Source organism: Herpailurus yagouaroundi, unplaced genomic scaffold (genome assembly GCF_014898765.1).
Source record: "Herpailurus yagouaroundi ecotype Mexico unplaced genomic scaffold, PumYag 187, whole genome shotgun sequence".
In the NCBI taxonomy this organism is placed as follows: domain Eukaryota; kingdom Metazoa; phylum Chordata; class Mammalia; order Carnivora; family Felidae; genus Herpailurus; species Herpailurus yagouaroundi.
Genome location: NW_024412418.1, coordinates 2873333 through 2895526, shown reverse-complemented (window position 1 = coordinate 2895526; position 22194 = coordinate 2873333). Strand labels below are relative to the sequence as shown.

The following is a 22194-nucleotide window of genomic DNA, read 5'->3' as shown; positions in this document are numbered from 1 at the left end:
TCTGCATGTTGCTGTCCAGTTCTCCCAACACCATTTGTTAAAGAGACTGTCTTTTTTCCATTGGATATTTTTTCCTACTTTGTCAAGATTAGTTGGCCATACATTTGTGGGTCTAGTTGTGGGGTTTCTATTCTGTTCCATTGGTCTATGTGTCTGTTTTTGTGCCGAGACCATGCTGTCTTGATGATGACAGCTTTGTAGTAGAGGCTAAAGTCTGGGATTGTGATGCCTCCTGCTTTGGTCTTCTTCTTCAAAATTACTTTGGCTATTCGGGGCCTTTTGTGGTTCCATATGAATTTTAGGATTGCTTGTTCTAGTTTCGAGAAGAATGCTGGTGCAATTTTGATTGGGATTGCATTGAATGTGTAGTATTGACATTTGACAATATTTATTCTTCCAATCCATGAGCAGGGAGTGTCTTTCCATTTCTTTATATCTTCTTCAATTTCCTTCATAAGCTTTCTATAGTTTTCAGCATACAGATCTTTTACATCTTTGGTTAGATTTATTCCTAGGTATTTTATGCTTCTTGGTGCAATTGTGAATGGGATCAGTTTCTTTATTTGTCTTTCTGTTGCTTCATTGTTAGTGTATAAGAATGAAACTGATTTCTGTACATTGATTTTGTAACCTGCAACTTTGCTAAATTCATATATCAGTTCTAGCAGACTTCTGGTGGAGTCTATCGGATTTTCCATGTATAATATGTCATCTGCAAAAAGCGAAAGCTTGACTTCATCTTTGCCAATTTTGATGCCTTTGATTTTCTTTTGTTGTCTGATCGCTGATGCTAGAACTTCCAACACTACGTTAAACAGCAGCGGTGAGAGTGGACATCCCTGTCGTGTTCCTGATCTCAGGGAAAAAGCTCTCGGTTTTTCCCCATTGAGGATGATGTTAGCTGTGGGCTTTTCATAAATGGCTTTTATGATGTTTAAGTATGTTCCTTCTATCCCGACTTTCTCGAGGGTTTTTGTTAAGAAACATTGCTGAATTTTGTCAAATGCCTTTTCTGCATCGATTGACAGGATCATATGGTTCTTATCTTTTCTTTTATTAATATGATGTATCACCTTGATTGATTTGCGAATGCTGAACCAGCCCTGCATCCCAGGAATGAATCCCACTTGATCATGGTGAATAATTCTTTTTATATGCTGTTGAATTCGATTTGCTAGTATCTTATTGAGAATTTTTGCATCCATATTCATCAGGGATATTGGCCTGTAGTTCTCTTTTTTTACTGGGTCTCTGTCTGGTTTAGGAATCAAAGTAATACTGGCTTCATAGAATGAGTCTGGAAGTTTTCCTTCCCTTTCTATTTTTTGGAATAGCTTGAGAAGGATACATATTATCTCTGCTTTAAATGTCTGGTAGAACTCCCCTGGGAAGCCATCTGGTCCTGGACTCTTATTTGTTGGGAGATCTTTGAATAACTGATTCAATTTCTTCGCTGGTTATGGGTCTGTTCAAGCTTTCTATTTCCTCCTGATTGAGTTTTGGAAGCGTGTGGGTGTTTACGAATTTGTCCATTTCTTCCAGGTTGTCCAGTTTGTTGGCATATAATTTTTCAGAGTATTCCCTGATAATTGCTTGTATCTCTGAGGGATTGGTTGTAATAATTCCATTTTAATTCATGATTTTATCTATTTGGGTCATCTCCCTTTTCTTTTTGAGAACCCTGGCTAGAGGTTTATCAATTTTGTTTATTTTTTCAAAAAACCAACTCCTGGTTTCGTTGATCTGCTCTACAGTTTTTTAGATTCTATATTGTTTATTTCTGCTCTGATCTTTATTATTTCTCTTCTTCTGCTGGGTTTAGGCTGTCTTTGCTGTTCTGCTTCTATTTCCTTTAGGTGTGCTGTTAGATTTTTGTATTTGGGATTTTTCTTGTTTCTTGAGATAGGCCTGGATTGCAATGTATTTTCCTCTCGGACTGTCTTTGCTGCATCCCAAAGCTTTTGGACTGTTGTATTTTCATTTTCATTTGTTTCCATATATTTCTTAGTTTCTTCTCTAATTGCCTAGTTGGCCCATTCATTCTTTAGTAGGGTGTTCTTTAACCTCCATGCTTTTGGAGGTTTTCCAGACTTTTTCCTGTGGTTGATTTCAAGCTTCATAGCATTGTGGTCTGAAAGTATGCATGGTATGATTTCAATTCTTGTATACTTATGAAGGGCTGTTTTGTGACCAGTATGTGATCTATCTTGGAGAATGTTCCATGTGCACTCGAGAAGAAAGTATATTCTGTTGCTTTGGGATGCAGAGTTCTAAATAGATCTGTCAAGTCCATCTGATCCAATGTATCATTCGGGGCCCTTGTTTCTTTATTGACCATGTGTCTAGATGATCTATCCATTTCTGTAAGTGGAGTGTTAAAGTCCCCTGCAATTACCACATTCTTATCAATAAGGTTGCTTATATTTGTGAGTAATTGTTTTATATATTTGGGGGCTCCCGTATTCGGCGCATAGACATTTATAATTGTTAGCTCTTCCTGATGGATAGACCCTGTAATTATTATATAATGCCCTTCTTCATCTCTTGTTACAGCCTTTAATTTAAATTTAGTTTGTCTGATATAAGTATGGCTACTCCAGCTTTCTTTTGACTTCCAGTGGCATGATAAATAGTTCTCCATCCCCTCACTCTCAATCTGAAGGTGTCCTCAGGTCTAAAATGAGCCTCTTGTAGACAGCAAATAGATGGGTCTTGTTTTTTTATCCATTCTGATACCCTATGTCTTTTGGTTGGCACATTTAGTACATTTACATTCAGTGTTATTATTGAAAGATATGGGTTTAGAGTCATTGTGATGTCAGTAGGTTTCACGCTTGTAGTGATGTCTCTGGTACTTTGTCTCACAGGATCCCCCTTAGGATCTCTTGTAGGGCTGGTTTAGTGGTGACAAATTCCTTCAGTTTTTGTTTGTTTGGGAAGACCTTTATATCTCCTTCTATTCTAAATGACAGACTTGCTGGATAAAGGATTCTCGGCTGCATATTTTTTCTGTTCATCACATTGAAGATCTCCTGCCATTCCTTTCTGGCCTGCCAGGTTTCAAAAGAGAGATCAGTCACGAGTCTTATAGGTCTCCCGTTATATGTTAGAGCACGTTTATCTCTAGCTGCTTTCAGAATTTTCTCTTTATCCTTGTATTTTGCCAGTTTCACTATGATATGTCATGCAGAAGATCGATTCAAGTTACATCTGAAGGGAGTTCTCTGTGCCTCTTGGATTTCAATGCTTTTTTCCTTCCCCAGATCAGGGAAGTTCTCAGCTATTATTTCTTCAAGTACCCCTTCAGCACCTTTCCCTCTCTCTTCCTCCTCTGGAATACCAATTATGCGTATATTATTTTTCTTTAGTGCATCACTTAGTTCTCTAATTTTCCCCTCATACTCCTGGATTTTTTTATCTCTTTTTTTCTCAGCTTCTTCTTTTTCCATAATTTTATCTTCTAGTTCACCTATTCTCTCCTCTGCCTCTTCAATCCAAGCTGTGGTTGTCTCCATTTTATTTTGCAGCTCATTGATAGCATTTTTTAGCTCCTCCTGGCTGTTCCTTAGTCCCTTGATCTCTGTAGCTATAGATTCTCTGCTGTCCTTTATACTGTTTTCAAGCCCAGCGATTAATTTTATGACTATTATTCTAAATTCACTTTCTGTTATATTGTTTAAATCGTTTTTGATCAGTTCGTTAGCTGTCGTTATTTCCTGGAGGTTTTTTTGAGGGCAATTCTTCCGTTAGGTCATTTTGGATAGTCCCTGGAGTGGTGCGGGACTGCGGGGCACTTCCCCTGTGCTGTGGTGTATAACTGATGTTGGTGGGCGGGGCCGCAGTCAGACCTGATGTCTGCCCCCAGCCCACCGCTGGGGCCACAGTCAGACTGATGTGTGCCTTCTCTTCCCCTCTCCTAGGGGCAGGATTCACTGTGGGGTGGCGTGGCCCATCTGGGGTACTTGCACACTGCCACGCTTGTGGTGCTGGGGATCTGGCATATTAGCTGGGGTGGATGGGCAAGGTGCACGGCGGTGGGAGGAGTAGGCTCAGCTCACTTATCCTTCAGTGATCCGCTTGGGGAGGGGCCCTGCGGCACCGGGAGGGAGTCAGACCCGCTGGAGGGATGGATCCGCAGAAGCACAGCTTTGGGTGTTTGCGCGGTTCAAGCAAGTTCCCTGGCAGGAACCGGTTCCCTTTGGGATTTTGGCTGGGGGATGGGAGAGGGAGATGGCACTGGCGAGCGTCTGTGTTCCCTGCCAAGCTGAGCTCTGTCATCCGGGGCTCAACAACTCTCTCTCCCATTGTCCTCCAGCCCTCCCACTCTCTGAGCAGAGTGGTTAGCTTATAACCTTCCAGATGTCAAGTCCCTCTTGCTGTCGGAACACACTCCATCCAGCCCCTCAGCTTTTGCAAGCCAGATTCAGAGGCTCTGCTTGGCCAGCAGGCTGCCCCTCCGCCCCGGCTCCCTCCCGCCAGTCCGTGGAGCGTGCACCACCTCGCCGCCCATCCTACCCTCTTCCGTGGGCCTCTTGTCTGCGCTTGGCTCCAGAGACTCCGTTCTGCTAATCCTCTGGCAGTTTTCTGGGTTAGTTAGGCAGCTGTGGGTGGAATCTACGTGATCAGCAGGATGTGGTGAGCCCAGCGTCCTCCTATGTCACCATCTTCCCAGGATCCTCCTATATGTGGAATTTTAAAAACAAAACAAGTAAAACAACAACAAAAAACCCAGACTCATACAGAGAATACATTGGGGATGACAGAGAGAAAGAAGACTTAGGGGGCATCAGTGGGGAAAGGGTGAAGGGGATCAAGAAAAACAAATTTCCAGTTATAAAATAAATAGGTCATAGGAATATAATGTACAGCATGGGGGATATAGTCAATAATATTGTATTAGCGTTGTATGGTGACAGACAATATCTAGCCTTATTGTGGCAATCAGTTTGCAATATATACAAATGTCAAGTCACTATGTTATACACCTGAAACTAATATATTATATGCCCGTTATAACTCAATAAATAATATTTTTCATTTAAAAAAAAGACAGGAAATAAGTATTGGCAAGAATGTGGAGACAAAGGACCCTCATATACCATTTGTGGGAATGTAAATTAGTGCACCCATTTCCAGGAACTATAGCACTTCCTCAAAAAAATGTTTGTTGTGGCATTGCTTATGATAGCCAAGATCTGAAAGCCATCCAGGTGTCCACTGATAGAGTAATGGATAAAGAAGAAGTGATATATATATATATATATATATCTGTATATATGTATATATATATATATACATATATATATATCTGTATATATGTATATATATATATACATATATATATATATGTATATATTATTCATCCATAAAAAAAGATGGGATCTCTCCATTGTGACAACATGGATTGACCTAGAGGGTATTACACTCAGTGAAATAAGTTAGTCAAAGAAAGACAAATACCATACAATTTCACTTATATGTGAAATCTACAGAAACAAATGAACAAACAAAAAAAGAAGCAGACCCATAAATACAAGAAACAAATAGACAGTTTCCAGAAGGAAGGGGTAGGCAGGGATGGGAAAAAGGGGTGAGGGGGAGTGGGAGATACAGGCTTTCAGTTATGGAATGTATGAAAGGTACAGCATAAGGAATAAAGTTACAGCATAGGGAATATAGTCAAAGGTGTTGTGATAGAATTGTATGGGGTCAGATGGTAGCTACACTCGTGATGAGCACATAACATACAGACTTTTCTAGTCACTTGGTTGCATGCCTGAAACTAGTGTAACATTGTGTGTCAACTATTGTTCGGTGTAAAAAAGTATACTACAGTAAAACCTTGGATTGCAAGTAACTTGTTCTCCAAGTGTTCTGCAAGACGAGCAAACATTTCTAATAAATTTTAACTTGATAAATGAATGACGTCTTGCAATATGAGTAGTACATGATGCCGAACATCACATGATCACAACCGAGCCAATGATTCTTCTCTCTCTCTCTCTCTCTCTCTCGCTCACCGCTGTGAGATTGTGGGTTATCGTCTCTCATGCTTGGATGCTGGGTCCCATGCTGTGGTGTTTGGCAAAAATTATTTATTTTTCAGAACTTTGGAAGGTGCCCCAAACTGGTGTAATTTTTGTCGCTTCAAAGCACCTATGGACAGTTCTTTGATTTTCCATACAAGAGTAAGCTTAGGAATGCTTTGCTTGGTTTTGGTCAGGCTGCTTGAAGGTATAGACCCTTTCCTCTGCTGTCTTATTGCCAGTTATATTAAATACAGTATATGACAAGAGTTTATTAATACTGTACTGTAGTCAACATCAGTTAGTGATAGTGAAAGTCGTCCTATACAATAATCCTCCTCGTTCATGTCTCCCTCAGCCACGAAGGTTTTCAAAGGTAAGCACAGGTTAATTTGTTTATTTATCCTTGTGTTTTGTATTTTTAAAAATTATTTTGTATTATATTATGGTATTGTAATCAGTTTTACGTGAATATTTTTGAGTTGTAGAACTAATTATCTGAGTTTCCATTATTTCCTATGGGGAAATTTGCTTTGACAGACAAGTGCTTTGGATTACAAGCATGTTTCTGGAACGAATTATACTCACAAACCAAGGATCTACTGTAGTTATGAACAAAATACAAAAAATAAATGAGCAGAGTAAGATTAGCAGGAAGAAGGAATAGAAAGTCCAAATCTACATCCCCTAATAGAAACACATGTTTAACAATTTAAGTAACAAAATACCCTTCTGAGAAGTCCGAAGTCCAGTTCAATGTCTCATCTGTTGAATTCCTAACCTTCAGTACTCCGAAATGTGATCTCGTATAGAAATAGGATTGTTGCAGATTTACATACTTAAGATGAGGTCCCACTGGGGTAAAGTAGGCCCCAAATCTAATAGGACTCGTGCCCCTTTAAAAAATGGAATATTTAGGGGCGTCTGGGTGGCGCAGTCGGTTAAGCATCCGACTTCAGCCAGGTCATGATCTCGCGCTCCGTGAGTTCGAGCCCCGCATCGGGCTCTGGGCTGGTGGCTCGGAGCCTGGAGCCTGTTTCCGATTCTGTTTCTCCCTCTCTCTCTGCCCCTCCCCCGTTCATGCTCTGTCTCTCTCTGTCCCAAAAATAAATAAAAACGTTGAAAAAAAAATTAAAAAAAAAATAAATAATAAAAAATGGAATATTTAGACAGATGCAGGCACAAGGGGGGAACACCAAGTAAAGAGGAAGACAGAGGTCAGAATGGTCACCAGACCAAGGAATGAAAACGAACGCCAGGACATCACCCTGATGCTCGGGGACAGATATGAGACAAATTCTCCCTTACAGAATTCACAAGTAACCAACAGAACCAACCCCATCGACACATGGACCTCAGATTTCTAGTATCCAGAAATGTGAAACGATACATTTCTGTTGTTAATGCCACCTTCTTTGTAGTACTTTTTAAGAGCAGTCTTAGGAAATTAATATAGGCAACAATATGGATGAATCTCAGATACATCTTACGTGAAGGAATCCAGACACAAAGGCTACACACACTAGGACTCAACTTACAGGACATTATTGCAAAGGCAAAATTACATGGATAAAAGCCGTTACGTGGTTTTCAGGGACAGCAGGTGGGAGAAGGGGTTGAGCACAAAGAAGCTTGGGGTTTGGTGTAGACAATGGAACTCTTCTATATCACAATGGTGCTGGTGGCTATGTGACCTTGTAAATACGGCCAAACTCTTAGATTTATACAATCAAAACTAGGGGTATCATTGTTGTTTCTAAATTCTACTTCAGTTAGAAAATGGGTGAAATATAAGAAAGAACATGTGATATAAAACCATGTGTGCACCCTGATCAGATCCAGTTAGGTCCCCACAGGCTGTTTAATTGCTTCTCCCTGAGAAGATGGATGAGAGCTACAGACATCCTCCTGGGGGACATGCACGGAGAACTCCGTGTCTATCTCCCTCCTGATTCCATGAGATAGCCCCTGAAATCCCAGTAGGACTCAACATGACATCATTTCAGAGGGACCAGGCCATGTGCCACGCCCCTCTGGCCATCATTTATTCAGCTGACTGCTATCGCTGCTGGTACATGCAGACCTTCCTCCCTGACCTTGGACCTGAGAATTTGTTTCCAGCCTGCAATCATGGCCAGGGAAAACATCTCCACATGGAAATGATATTGATTGAGTTCCAGGTGAGAACCCCTCAGCAAGGTGTTTTCTAGAGCTTCCCTCCTTTGCTCATCACGACACAATTCTGTGAATTATGTAGGAGAGGTGATTTTATCCTTTATTTTACAAATAGGGAGAAAACAAGCGGCTGCTCCAAAAGCGTAGTCAGAACTAAGGGTGGGTTTAGGACTTGGATCATGTTTGTGACTCCATGTTGGGATCTTTCCTCTAATTTTACCTGTCTTAGAAGTCTTGGAATTTTCACTAGTACCTGATAGAGAACATCTCCAACAGGATATATGCATTATTTCATAGCAAAAAGTCTGATTTCAGACTCACTATTCAGGATTGCCTGTCTCTTCTTTTCTGCCAGCGAGGTAAGCTTCTATGTTGCGTGTATTTTTTTTTTTTAGTAAGAAGTATAATTCATGCAAAATCCACGGGGTGCTCTACCTACTATGAGTTATTTGAGCACCAAAATAGATGATTTGAACATTACTCCTAAAGCAGTGAGCTGAGGCTGGGATTTTAGTATCAAAATTTCCATCAATGGGGAGTTTAGTGATATCTATGGAATAACATCAACCGCTTTCTTTAAAAAGATCAGCCAAACAAAAAAGTTAAGTGATGTCCTGATTCAGTAACTTTTAAATTCATCTTATTTACTATCTCTGTCCTGTCACTGGAGGTTAAAAAAAACAGAAGACAGTGAAATAACCTCTCTATAAACTACAAAGTGTTATAATTCAATTAACAAGATTAGTACTCCGCTGTAATCTCTCCAGCATTATCTGGTCCTTATTAATATTGCTAGCACATCTACAGAGGCCAATGATAAGGTCGCTAAAAGCACAAGCTTTTGACCTGGTCACAGGGTCATTTGAATCTTGAATCTTCCTCATTCAAGCTATGTAATTGTAGAGCTTTACATAACCTCTCAAACGATAAAGGGGGAATAACAATTACACTGACCTCACAACATCTCAGTGAATTTAAATGTAATGATACATTTTTACACATATATACAAACACATGCATAAATATATGTCCACATGCATGAATAGAAATGTATATGTATATAGCTCTTACTGTTTGTAGAACATGTCCTACTCTGAGATGTTATGATTGTCAAAGCTTGTAAGACACGACGACCTCAGGGTCTAGGTTTGGTGAGTGAGGATGTGACAGAATCAGGAGGGCATGGTAGAGAGTGACTAGTTGAGGACAGATGTCTTTCTAAAGGCTTCAAATTCAAAGTTAAAAGATTTAAGAGACAGTTCCTACACAAGAACATATCACATAAATTAAAAACGTGGAGCGCCCCACCAAAACAGACCTGCAGGCTCAAGGCAGTCAAAAACTGGGACCTTTCAACCCTTGATCTTGGTGATTCAACTTGAGATGATAGTAATGGAAGGAAGAGTGAGTTCAAGAAAAGACACTCTTTTGACTCTTGCTAAAATATGGATTTTAAGAAAGAAATTAAGCAAAAGAATGGCTCATTTGGAATGACTAGAACAGAACTTGAGCTGGCAGAGGACAGACTGAGGAACACTGGAAGGAACAAAATAATCAGTGGACCAAGTGTGTGAGAAAAAGGAAACCAAGGAGAGGCTACAAGGCCTCAGAACTCATCCACACCTGAATCCCTCAAATCACCACCCACCTTTCCCAAACAGAAAGGTTATCATTCCGTCCTAGAAATATTACTACAGTAACATTGGTCAGGCCATGCTAAACATCCAACATTTTACCCCTTGTTTATAATGCATTATCTCATTTGTATCACTCAACAATATCTTGGAGTAGATCTCGTTACAATCTGCACTGTGTGTATGGAAGAAATCAGGTCCTGGTACTGAGGTTGGAATCAATGTTTCTTGGGTGGTAAATGATAGGGTTGATAGGCACCACTTCCCAGAGCCTCAGCTCTACACCTGACATTGTGCCTTGCCCTCAGAATTGCCTCTTCTGGCTATACATGCCCTACTGCTCAAGTTATCCCACTACATCCATAATGCTTGTATGTCTCAGTTACTTAAGTAGAAAGCCACGAACACTGAGTTTGAAACAATGAAGTCAATGAGTATGTATAAATTGAGTTAAGTTCAATTTTACTTAAATTAAGACCAGTGGACTGAAGAACCAGTCGTGGGTGCAAAACTTGGCTTTGGCAGTAATAATTTTGTAAACTTAAATACGTGATTTAATCTCTGTGCTTCACAAGTTAAATGGGGGTAATAAAGAACTAGTCAATCCCATAGGGTTGTTGAAAAACATGAATGAATACACACAAAGTGTCTAGAGTAGTTTCTGTCTAGAGCAACATACAAGTATAAACATTTAATGATCCATGGAACTGAAATGACAGATATATTTGATTTCAGACTTGCCATCTTGATCAAGACATTACTCTTCACATCTCAGTTTACAAATTTACAAAATTTAGAAAGTGAAACTTGATCCATGAAGATCCTTCAGTTTTAGCAATGTGTGACTGTATAGAGAATTCATGCATTACATTTCATTGTCATGCTCACACTTGAGATCTGAATAATATGAAGAATTACTGCTGTAAAGAAATAATGCACATCTATCTATCATCTATCTACCTACCAATCTATCATTGAGATATCTATCTAGATTATCTATCTATCATCTATCATCTATCTTTCTGTGTATCTATCTTTCTATGTATCTGTTTCAATTTCACTTCACTTGCTTTTTTGTTTATGACTCTCTTCCTTTATTTTCGTCACTACAGGGCATATTGTGGTTCCCAAACAACATTATGAAGAACAACACAGAAGGGGCTGAATTCATCCTGCTGGGACTAACCAATGACCCAAAGCTACAGATCCTTCTATTTATCATGTTCACCCTCATTTACCTCATCACGTTGTTTGGAAACATGGGGATGATTGTTTTGATTCTCTTAGACTCTCATCTCCACACTCCCATGTACTTTTTCCTCAGTAACCTGTCTCTGGTGGACTTTGGTTACTCTACAGCTGTCACTCCCAAAGTTATGGCTGGGCTCCTTATGGGAGACAAAGTCATCTCCTACAATGCATGTGCTGCCCAGATGTTCTTTTTTGCAGCCTTTGCCACTGTGGAGAGTTACCTGTTGGCTTCAATGGCCTATGACCGCTATGCAGCAGTGTGCAAACCCCTCCATTACACCACCATCATGACGACAAGGGTGTGTGCATGTCTGACGATAGGTTCCTATATCTATGGTTTCTTGAATGCCTCCATCCACATTCGGGACACGTTCAGTCTCTCATTTTGCAAGTCCAATCTGATCCATCACTTTTTCTGTGATGTTCCAGCTGTCATGGCTCTATCTTGCTCTGATAGACATGTCAGTGAACTGATTCTTATTGTGGTGGTAAGCTTCAACATCTTTTTTGCTGTCTTTGTTATCTTGATTTCCTACCTGCTCATATTTATCACCATCCTGAAGATGCACTCAACTCAGGGTTATCAGAAGGCTTTATCCACGTGCACTTCCCACCTCACTACAGTCTCCATCTTCTATGGGACAGCCATATTTATGTACTCCCAGCCCACTTCCAGCCATTCCATGGACTCAGACAAAATCGCATCCATGTTCTACACTATGGTTATTCCCATGCTGAACCCCCTGGTCTATAGCTTAAGAAACAAGGAGGTTAAAACTGCTTTCAAGAAGGTGGTTGAGAAGGCAAAACTGTCTCTAGGCTTTCTACTAAAGTCATAACATGCACAATGATCTGTGTAAATCCTCTCAGATTTCCAACATGCAGTTAGTCACATTTTAATGCCCCCCACCCCACCTAAATTACTGAGGCAATACAATCTCTTGTCCAAAAGTCTATCATCTGGAAAAAGAAGTATATGTCCAAATACATGATATCCAAATGAGAATGGCCAATGGGAACCTTAAAAATTTGGAGGCCCTGCTTCTAGTAAAACTTATTAATTATATGTTCATTATTTTCCTTACCATATAACAATGCATCTCTATATGTAAACCATGGCACACAAAAATCCATGAATAGAAGCAAATGGAAGAATCCCATATGTGCAGATGCACACAGGAGTGGGGAATTAGTTAAAGGAGTTAAACGTAGTGTAGCTAGTTTTTAATAGAAAAGTTAAAATAGTCAATTTAAATATTAGAATATGAATTCATGTCTGATGTTATTTATTTCTGTAGTTGAAATTTTTTCAAGAGTCCAAAATGGGGATTAAGAGTACACTTACCTTGATGAGCACTGAGAAATGTATAAAATTGTCAAATCATTACATTGTACACTTGAAACTAATATAACACTGTATGTTAATTATACTTGAATAAGAAGAAAAATGACTGAAGGTGGCAAAACAGAGGTCCCAAATGAAGTAAGACATGACATAAATTTTTAAATAAAAATATATACTTTTGTGGCACATTTTATTCAGAGCTACATGCATACACTATTTTAAAGGAATCAATACTTCTGTCTTTAGTGTTTGTTAGAAACAGATTTGTCACAGGGCAATTTTCAAAAGCAAGAAGGCCAGAAAAAGAAAAGTCAGTCTGTATATTACAAGAGATTTTTCCAATTTTTCTGTTTATCTTTTCTTATATTTTGTAAAACAATAAAGGCACTCAGTGTGCTCTTGGTTTTGGTGGGTAGATTCCCATGATATATCACTTACATACAACACCCAGTGCTCATTCCAAGTGCCCTCAATGTCCATCATCCTTTTTCCCCTTTTCTCCTCCCACCCCATCAACCCTCAGTTTATTCTCTGTATTTAAGAGTCTCTTATAGTTTGCCCCACTCCCTCTCTGTTTGTAACTATTTTTTTTGCCTTTCCTTTACCCCATGGTCTTCTGTTAAGTTTCTCAAGTTCCACATATGAGTGAAAACATATGTTATTTGTCTTTCTCTGACTGACTTATTTCCTTTAGCATAATACCTTCCAGTTCCATCCACGTTGCTACAAATGGCCAGATTTCATTCTTTCTCATTGCCAAGTAGTATCCCATTGTATATGAAAACCACATCTTCTTTATCCATTCATCAGTTGATGGACCTTTAGGCTCTTTCCATAATTTGGCTATTGTTGAAAGTGCTGCTATAAACATTGGGGTACAAGTGCCTCTATGAATCAGCACTCCTATATCCTTTGAATAATTTCCTAGTTGTATAATTGCTGGGTCATAGGGTAGTTCTATTTTTAATTTTTTGAGGAAACTCCACACTGTTTTCCAGAGTGGCTGCACCAGTTTGCATTCCCACCAGCAGTGCAAGAGGGTTCCTGTTTCTCCACATCCTTGTCAGCATCTGTTGTTCCCTGAATTGTTAATTTTAGCTTGATAATGCATTATGTAATTCTTTAAAAAAGAATTTGAGAGCATTTTAGGAGATGTGCTTGCTTTTTTTTTTTCTATATTCTTTCACTGACTATTTGCATTTCACTCTTTTGCACAAATAACCTTTTGAAAACCACATTATCAAATAGATCATATAAAACTACTTTAATTCTTTTCTATTAGGAATTTCTCATTAAATGAAAATGCATGAAATAAATTGTTTTTAATAAATTATAATAACACAAAATATGAGTCTGCAAAGTTTCCTAACTGTTCAATTTGTAAAATTCCTTCATAAATAATGATTACTCAATCAACTCCAATGATTCTAAACATCCATAGAAAATGTAAGCATGACAATATTTTACAATTAACATAACCTACCTCAATATGCTAATATAATCTATGGTCAGTGCATATTTTATTTGAATTAGAAGTGAGCTGAATTTTATAATAAAGCCTTCCAAAGGAATTTTTACCCATCTTCCTTTCCCATCTCTATAATTTTAAAAGCATCCAACTTCCCAAGATTTGCAAAATGGTGCATAAATGTCCGAAGAGGGATATGTTGACATTAGTGGGGTCTGTGCGGGGCAACACAAGTATCTGCTCTGAAGTCTATGAAAATAGTTTCTCTTCTGGAACCATTTCTTTAAAAAATTTTCTTTTAAACATTTATTTAATTTTGAGAGACAGAGAGAGACAGAGTATGAGCAGGGGAGGGGCAGAGAGAGAGGGAGACAAAGAATTTCAAGCAGGCTGCAGGCTCTGAGCTGTCAGCACAGAGCCCCACGCAGGGCCCCAACTCACAAATTGCGAGAGCCAAAGTCGGACGCTCAACCGACTGAGCCACCCAGGCGCCCCATTGGAACCATTTCTTAATAATTACTTTAAATATATCTGAAATTTGAAAATGATTTTAGATTTCAAAATATTAGCTGGGGTATTGTATAATATATGTCCTTTATACCTCTCACCCAGTTTCTCCTATTGTTAACATCTTATTTTATCATAATACATTAGTCAAAACTAAGAAACCAACATTGATACAGTTCTGTTATCTAAACTTAAAAAATTCATTGAGATTATTATTTTTCAACTCATGTCATTTTACTCTTACAGATTCAGAATACAGCACTGAATATATTGTCCCATTTCCTTAATCTCCTTTGATTGGTCACAGTGTCTCAGTCCTTCTTGGACTTTCACGACCTTAACAGCTCAGAAGTAGAAGGTCTTCCAATTTTTGTTTTTTAGAAGGTTTTCCAATTGGTGTTTGTCTGATTTGTGTGTGTGTGTGGTCAGGATTATAGGTTTTCAGAAAAATAAGAATTGCCATTGTCATCACACCTTATCAGGGGACACATATTACTGTGACTTGTCACTGGGGATAGTAACCTTAATCACGAAAACAAGATATGTTTTCCAGGTTCTTCAGTATAATGCTATCGTTTTCCACCAGCAAGTTCTATACTTTAGAATCACGTCACTAAGTTCAGGCCACAATCAATGCGGATTGCCCATCTCTTAGGGGAAGTCTCAACATGTAATTTAGAATTTTTCTATAAGAAAAAAAATTTTTGTTTGTTTATTATTTACATCTATGTGGACTTACATATACCTGCTTTGTGCTTTGGGGTACAATTTGTACTGTGTTATTTATTTTATTGTTCAGATCGCTCCGTCTTTGGCCATTGGGGGCACTTCCAGTTTTACTTTTGTTTCCTTGTGAGATGCTCAACCCTTCTGTTTTCTGAACTCCTCCTTACTTTCTGGAACTGTAAGGCACTCCGGGCTCCTGTTGTGCTATTCCGGTCCCAACCCAGTCATCAGCCCTTTCTCCAAAGAGCCCAGTTCACTCTCCATTGGAACTCAAATGACCCCAAACCCTCCAGCCTTCTTTCCTATAACTGGTAAATGAAATAACAACTAGCTACAGGAGGCTGAGGACCTTCCTAAATGGTTTTTGAAGCATCTGTGAGTAGAGACTGTGTGCACATAAGTTCTCTTTTAGTCTGTCAGTTCCTGTTCCAAGTCCTTGCCTTTGTCTCACTTGTTCCTCACTTCAAGCACCACACCACTTCTTGTGCCTCCTCTCTCCCTGTCTCTACACTGTTTTTCCCAGGGTGACATAAACCACCCACTCTCCTTAATTCTTCCAGAGAACAAAATACACAGTAACCTGGTACTCAGACAAAATGGACAGGAAGTGAAACCCAGAATGATGAATTGATGCAAAGTAAGAATTTGATATAACTTATCCTCAGGTTCATGAAGCATCATCTACTGTCAAACATCTCTTCCCAGCCAGCTCTCTCCTAAAACCCTCTGTTCCCACCATGTTGTTAGGTTCCACCCATCTTCTCTCTTCTCAAAGTTTAAAGTCTCAAGACCCTGTCTTTCTAGATGCTCTGGGAAAAGACAACATGCATTTCCTCCATCATTCAGGTTGGGAAAATACTTAGAAACTATGTAAAGCAAAGAATAATCATGGAATACATTGTTGAGTAAACATTTATGAGATTCGTAACCCCACCATCCCACCAAAACCACTCAAAGTCATCCACCAACTTCATATCACTACGACATATTGCCAGTTCTAAGTGTTGATATTGCTTGACCTACCAACAGCTTTGACACAGCCGTTCCCTCTTGATGCTTTTCTCACCACTAGGTTCCCAGGACACCTCCACTGGCTCCTCATCTTGGTGATATTTTAAGAAAGTTCCAGATGCCAGTCCTTGAAAACATTTAGCTTCTCTCTACCTACATTCTCTTACCTATGTTCTCATTCTCATGCTGAAAACTAAATTTATACGATTCCAGTCCTAAACCTTCCCTGTGGTATCTGAGAGGCATCTCAAGTCTTGTATGCCCCAAGTGAAATTCATGCCCTCTTCTCACCCAAACTTCTTGCTTTCATGCCTGGCACACCTCACATAGTAGTCCTTCTAGTGCTTAGGTAGCTAGGCTACCATTTTCTTCCCACTCCACATCCAGTACACCATCATATCATGTCATCTCATTATTTTAAACATAATAAAAACAACCCGGCCAGCTTGGATCAATATAAAATACCTTATGTGATTTGGAAGAAACAAAAAAAAGCCATCAAACAAATAAAATATTAATTTCATAGACTTATTTTAAATTATGAAAAACATAAGAGTCGATAGATAAAAAGCTATCTTAGATGGTGTGGTCAAGAAAAGGGCTCTTAATAAAACAATGTGAGGTCTAGGAAAAGACCTTTCACTAAGGGCAAACACAAGCCAGAGACCCAATTTTGGAGACAAGGCTAGCCATTCAGATTCAGGTACAAGTTGTGTGGTGGGATGCTGGCTTTCCTCAAAAAACATTCTTTTATTCTTCAAAAGTATGGGAATTTCAGCTAAGTACATTAACTTTCAGCTAAAGATTAAATTTTGAAGTTAGCTTTCCAGGTCATTTTTGTGGCCTTATGACTGAATTCTTGCCAATGGGATGTACTCAGAAGTATTGCATACAGCTACGATATCACTTTCTTGAAAAGAAATTGTTTTTCCTTCAATCCGTCTCTTCCTCTTTTCCTGCAGATAAAATAGTTATGATGAGGAAAGACTTTCAATATTCTGGGAAATGGTAGATAGAGACTATGTGGACTGAACTTGGCCCCAGAATGATCAAGACACATCATGTCCAGATAATTCATATATATCCTGCTGAATTCGCATCCACTAGTTGAGAATAAGTTGCTCTTGTATTTAAGCCACTGTAGTTTGGCTTTCTTTGTTACAGTACTTTAGCCTAATTTTTAATTGTGGTAGGTTAACTCTGGGCACAAATCCTTTGCAGCTGTTTTCTTCAGGAGGTGGAGTCTTTCATCATGCTTGCATTGGGGCCAACATTTTGATACCATTAATTAGTATAATATGATAGAGGAGTCTGTGTTTTGAGAACCATTCAATGTTTTTTTTTTTTTTTTTACAATGAGAATATTATGTAAGAAAGCTGGTCCATCCTCTGGAGGATGAAAGAAATGTCCATCCTTCTGTGGGGAAGAGGTAGGGCATAACCAGTATCAACAGTTAGAAACGTGAGGAAGGCCATCTTGAACCTTTCAGCCCAGCTGACTATGCAGAAGACGTGAATGAGCCTGTGTGGAAGCAGCAAAGGAACTGCCCTGCCAACCACAGAATTATGAGAAATAATAAACTGTTGTTTTAAGTCACTAGGCATTGTGATATTTTGCTACACAACAATAGAAAACTGGTTATCTGTTCAGTTTTATAATCTCTCTAATTAATCTGTGCGCTGAACAGAATCTTCATCTTCTTAGTGGATTTCCTGAAAGCGTTATTCACCTCTTTATTCCTTAGACTGTAGATAGTAGGGCTCAACACGAGGACTCTAATTACACAGAACACAGATGCCATTTGGTCATTGTCTGTAGAATCACTAGAACTGGGTTGTAAGTACATGAACATGACAGTTCCATAGAAGAGGGTGACTGCAGTGAGGTGTGAGGCACAGGTGGAGAAGGCTTTCTTCTGTCCGTCGGCTGAGCGCATCCTCAGGAGGGCAATGAATGTGAACAGATAGGAGGTCAAGATTACTATCAGGGCAAAACAAACTTAGAAATCTACTAAGATAAAGAGCACGATCTCATTTATGTAGTTGTCACAACAGGAAGGAGCCTAGATTGGGGCAATATCACAGAAAAAGTGATGGACCACATTGGAATGGCAGAAGAGGCAGAAGGTGAATCCAGGGTGGGTGACCCCAGACATAGCAGCCTACTGCCATTTGAGCACACAAGCTGGTGGTCACAGCGGTGGTATAATGTAAGGGCTTACATACCGCTGCAGGCCGATCGTAAGTCATGACCGCTAGCAAGAAACAGTCTACACTGGCAAAAGCCGCACAGAAGAACACATGAGCAACACAGTCACCAGAGGAGTTGACTTTGTCCTCTGTGAGAAACCCAGCCGTCACCTTGGTAGTAACAGTTAGGAAGTAAACGGGGTCCACCAGAGAGAGGTTACATATAAACAAAAAGCTGAAACAGGCCCATAAATCCAGAGAACACACCGGTGGTTGCCTGCGGGGACACATGTGGGGGAAGGGCAAAGTGAGCAAAGGGGAAATGGGAGATATAGACTTCCACTTAGGAAATGAATAAACCAGGAGAAGGATGCTACAACGTAGGGAATACAGTCAGTGGTATTGTAATCAGTGCTACAAGGGTGGCGTGGTGATGGATGGGAGCTAGAGTTGTGGCAGAGCATAACGTGTAGAACAGTCAAATCACAATATTGTAGGTCTGAAACCAGTGTATCATTGGGCACCACCTGTGCTTCAATAAAAAATAAAACAAGTGTTTCTTCATTGAAAGAAAAAAACGTTAGGTAAAGATTTAGATCATGTCTCTTGTTTGTTTTTGTTTTGAGTAGTTATTTAAATTCCAGTTAGTTCACCTACAGTGTGATATTAGTTTCAGGAGTAGGATTTAGTGATTCGTCACTTGTATAGAACATCCAGGGCTCATCCCAACACGTGCCCTCCTTAATACCCATCACCCATTCAGCCCATCCCTCACCCAACTCCCTCCGGCACCCCCCAGTTGTTCTCTATCGTTAAGAATCTGTTTTATGGTTTGCGTCTCTCTTTTTTTCCCCTATGTTCATATATTTTGTTTCTTAAGTTCCACATATAAATGAAATCATATGGTATTTGTCTTTCTCTGACTTATTTCGCTTACCCTAATACGCTCTAGCTCCATCCACATCATGGAAAATGGAAAGATTTCATTCTTTTTGATGCGGCTGAGTAATGTCCTATTGTATATATGTGCCACATCTTCTTTATCCATTCACCAGTCGATGGACATTTGTGCTCTTTTCATAATTTGGCTCTTGTTGATAAGGCTGCTGTAAACATTGGTGTGCCTGTGCCCCTTCGAGTCCGTATTTTTGTAATCTTTGGGTAAATGTCTAGTAGTGCAATTGCTGAATCATAGGTTAGTTCTATTTTTTAACTTTTCGAGGAAACTCCCTACTGCTTTCCAGAGTGGCTGCGCCAGTTTGCCTCCCACCAACAGTGTAAGAGGGTTTCCCTTTCTCTGCATCCTCTCTAACACCTGTTGTTTTCTGTGTCGTCACTTTCAGCCATTCTGACGGGTGTGAGGTGGTATCTCATTGTGGTTTTGACTTGCGTTTCCCTGATGATAAGTGATGTTGAACATCTTTTCTTGTGTCTGTTGGCCATCTATGGGTCTTCTTTGGAAAAATGCTTATTCATAGATCGTCTTTATTCATAATCACCAAACACTAGAACCAACACAGATGTACCTCAGTTGAAGAGAGGGATAAACAATCGGTAATGACCATACAGTTAAATACTACTCTACAGTAAAAATATTGCCCTTTGTCACAGGTAGCAATGTAGATGGGTCTCAAATGCTAAGTGAAAGATTATAGACTCAAAGAGTACATAGTTTCAAATTACAGTTAGGATACTCTTGCCAAGGCAAATTTATTTAGACAAAACAGTTGATAGGTTGCCTGGGACCGTGGGTAGGAGAATGGGTTTACCAAAAGCAGTTCCTATGAATTTCTTTAGGTGCTAGTGCTCACTTGTCATAAATTTGACAGAATCTTACAACTACCCACTGGGATTATGGATATTATTGCATGAAAAATAATACATAATTATAAACTGACAAAAATAATAAGGACTAACAAGTAATACAAAAATATGTGTGTTCAGTGAAAATTACCTGCATGGCCCCCACAGGCAGTTTAATTACTTCTGTCCTGGGGAAGTGGGATGAGGTGCCAGAAATGTTCTCCCAGGGGAAATTCCCAGAAGTCCCTGTGTCTCTATAATTCTTTCCATGTCCCCACGCATTAGCCAATGAAATCCCAAGATGACTCCACATGACATCATTGTAGAGGCACCAGTCTGCATGCTGGACCCATTTGGTGATCATTTATTCATGTGAATATTAAACTTGCTAGTGCACAGAAGTCTTATCGTGGATTCTCTATCAGCCTGCAACCACATTCAGGGGAAACACCCCAAGAGAAAAATCACATCGATTGACTTTAAAAATGATAATTTCTTACTCAGATGCTTTACAGACCTTCCCTGCTTGTTATTTACAGACATAAGTCTGAATTATGTCAGAGGGAATCATATCATCTTTATTTTACAAACAAGGAGGAAGTCAGTGATTCTTCTAAGGACACAGAAGGAATGCATGGTAGGTTCAGAAATTAACCACGTTAATGTTCCTTCCTCCATTTTTCCCTGCCTCGGAGACCTTGGAGCCTTATGACCATGTCCTGAGAGAGCTCCTCTAGTAGGATTTATGCATTATTCTACGGCTGAGATTCTGATTTAGACCCACTATGCAACATTGGCTCTTCCTGCTCACGGCAAGCATCCATATTCCGTAAACATTTTTAATGAGAAGTGTAATCCATGCAAAGCAGTAGGGCAGCTCTGCTTATTTCGAGTTATTTGAGAACAGAAATCGATCTTTTCAATGTTTTTCCAAACTACAGAGGTGAGACTGGCATATACATGTCAAAACTTCCTTCAGCAGGGAGTTTATTGATACTTAAGGAACATCGTCCTGCTTTGCTAAAGATATGAACAAAACAGCCACAGATGATTCTCTAATTGATCGAGTGGTGATTTCATCCTGGTCACTCAATGCTGGCCTCTCATTGGACACAAACAAGGAAGAGCAAGAGTGAAATAACCTTTAAACTACAAAATCCCTCATATGAATTAACAAGATCCCCGATAATTTCCCTATAATTTCAAGCTTATCGTCAGCAGTACAACCACAGATGTTGACAGCGAATGGCTAAAAGCAGAGCCTTTTGATTACACAGAAAGTGGACTTAACTCTCGAATCTTGACTCTTTCCCATGCTAGCTGTGTATTTTAGAGCATCGCATAACTTCTCAAATCCTCACACTCCACAATGGTGAAGGAGGCATAATAATACTACCTCCTGTATGCACACACATCTGACATATAAAGCCTTTATTATTGCTTATAGAATGTAGTACAGGCTCCAAGTAGGTACGTGTGTTAAGGTTGGCAAACAATGTCCACATGACACAGGCTTGTACAGGAAAATTGCCAAAGTTTAGGAGGAAGATGTTAATAGTTAGCAGAGGAGAGACGCCCTTTCAAGGCTTCAAAGTCAAGTGAACAGATTTACAGTACTGTTCTTATGGAAGAACAGACTCAAATGAAATATTTTACAACGTGGTACTTGCCACCAAAACAGATCTGCAGGTTGAAGAGAGACCACAAACAAGGAACCACTAACCCTTGATCTCTGATTCTGCTATGAGATGGCAGGCATGAGAGACGGAGTGACAGCCACAGGGACTCATCCAAGGTACTGTATGGATCTCAAGGAAGAGATGAGGCACGAGAAGGTTTGCGTGGAACTGTTGGGGCAGCCAATCACATGGATGAAGGAAAGACAGACAGAAACCCTGGAGATCGCAGAAAATCTTCGAGGCCCTCATGTGTGAGAAAAGGCAAATTGAAGAGACTTCTTACATCATGCATGCCTGATTTCACTCTATTTTTAGGCATTACCTCATTTAATTCTCATAAGGATTAATGCTCCTAATTCTTTTTTTTTTTTTTTTGGAT

General features: G+C 39.5%; 1 protein-coding gene and 1 pseudogene across 1 annotated transcript; one reads left to right on the top strand and one right to left on the bottom strand.

The window, feature by feature from the left end:
- The first annotated feature begins 10974 nt into the window (after positions 1–10974).
- Positions 10975–11925, top strand: LOC121043919 (olfactory receptor 5B3-like). The gene has a single exon (XM_040495897.1). The coding sequence runs from the start codon at positions 10975–10977 to the stop codon at positions 11923–11925; it is 951 nt and encodes a 316-aa protein (XP_040351831.1).
- Positions 11926–17807: 5882 nt separating this feature from the next.
- On the bottom strand, positions 17808–18624 carry LOC121043918 (olfactory receptor 5B12-like; annotated as a pseudogene).
- Positions 18625–22194: the final 3570 nt, after the last annotated feature.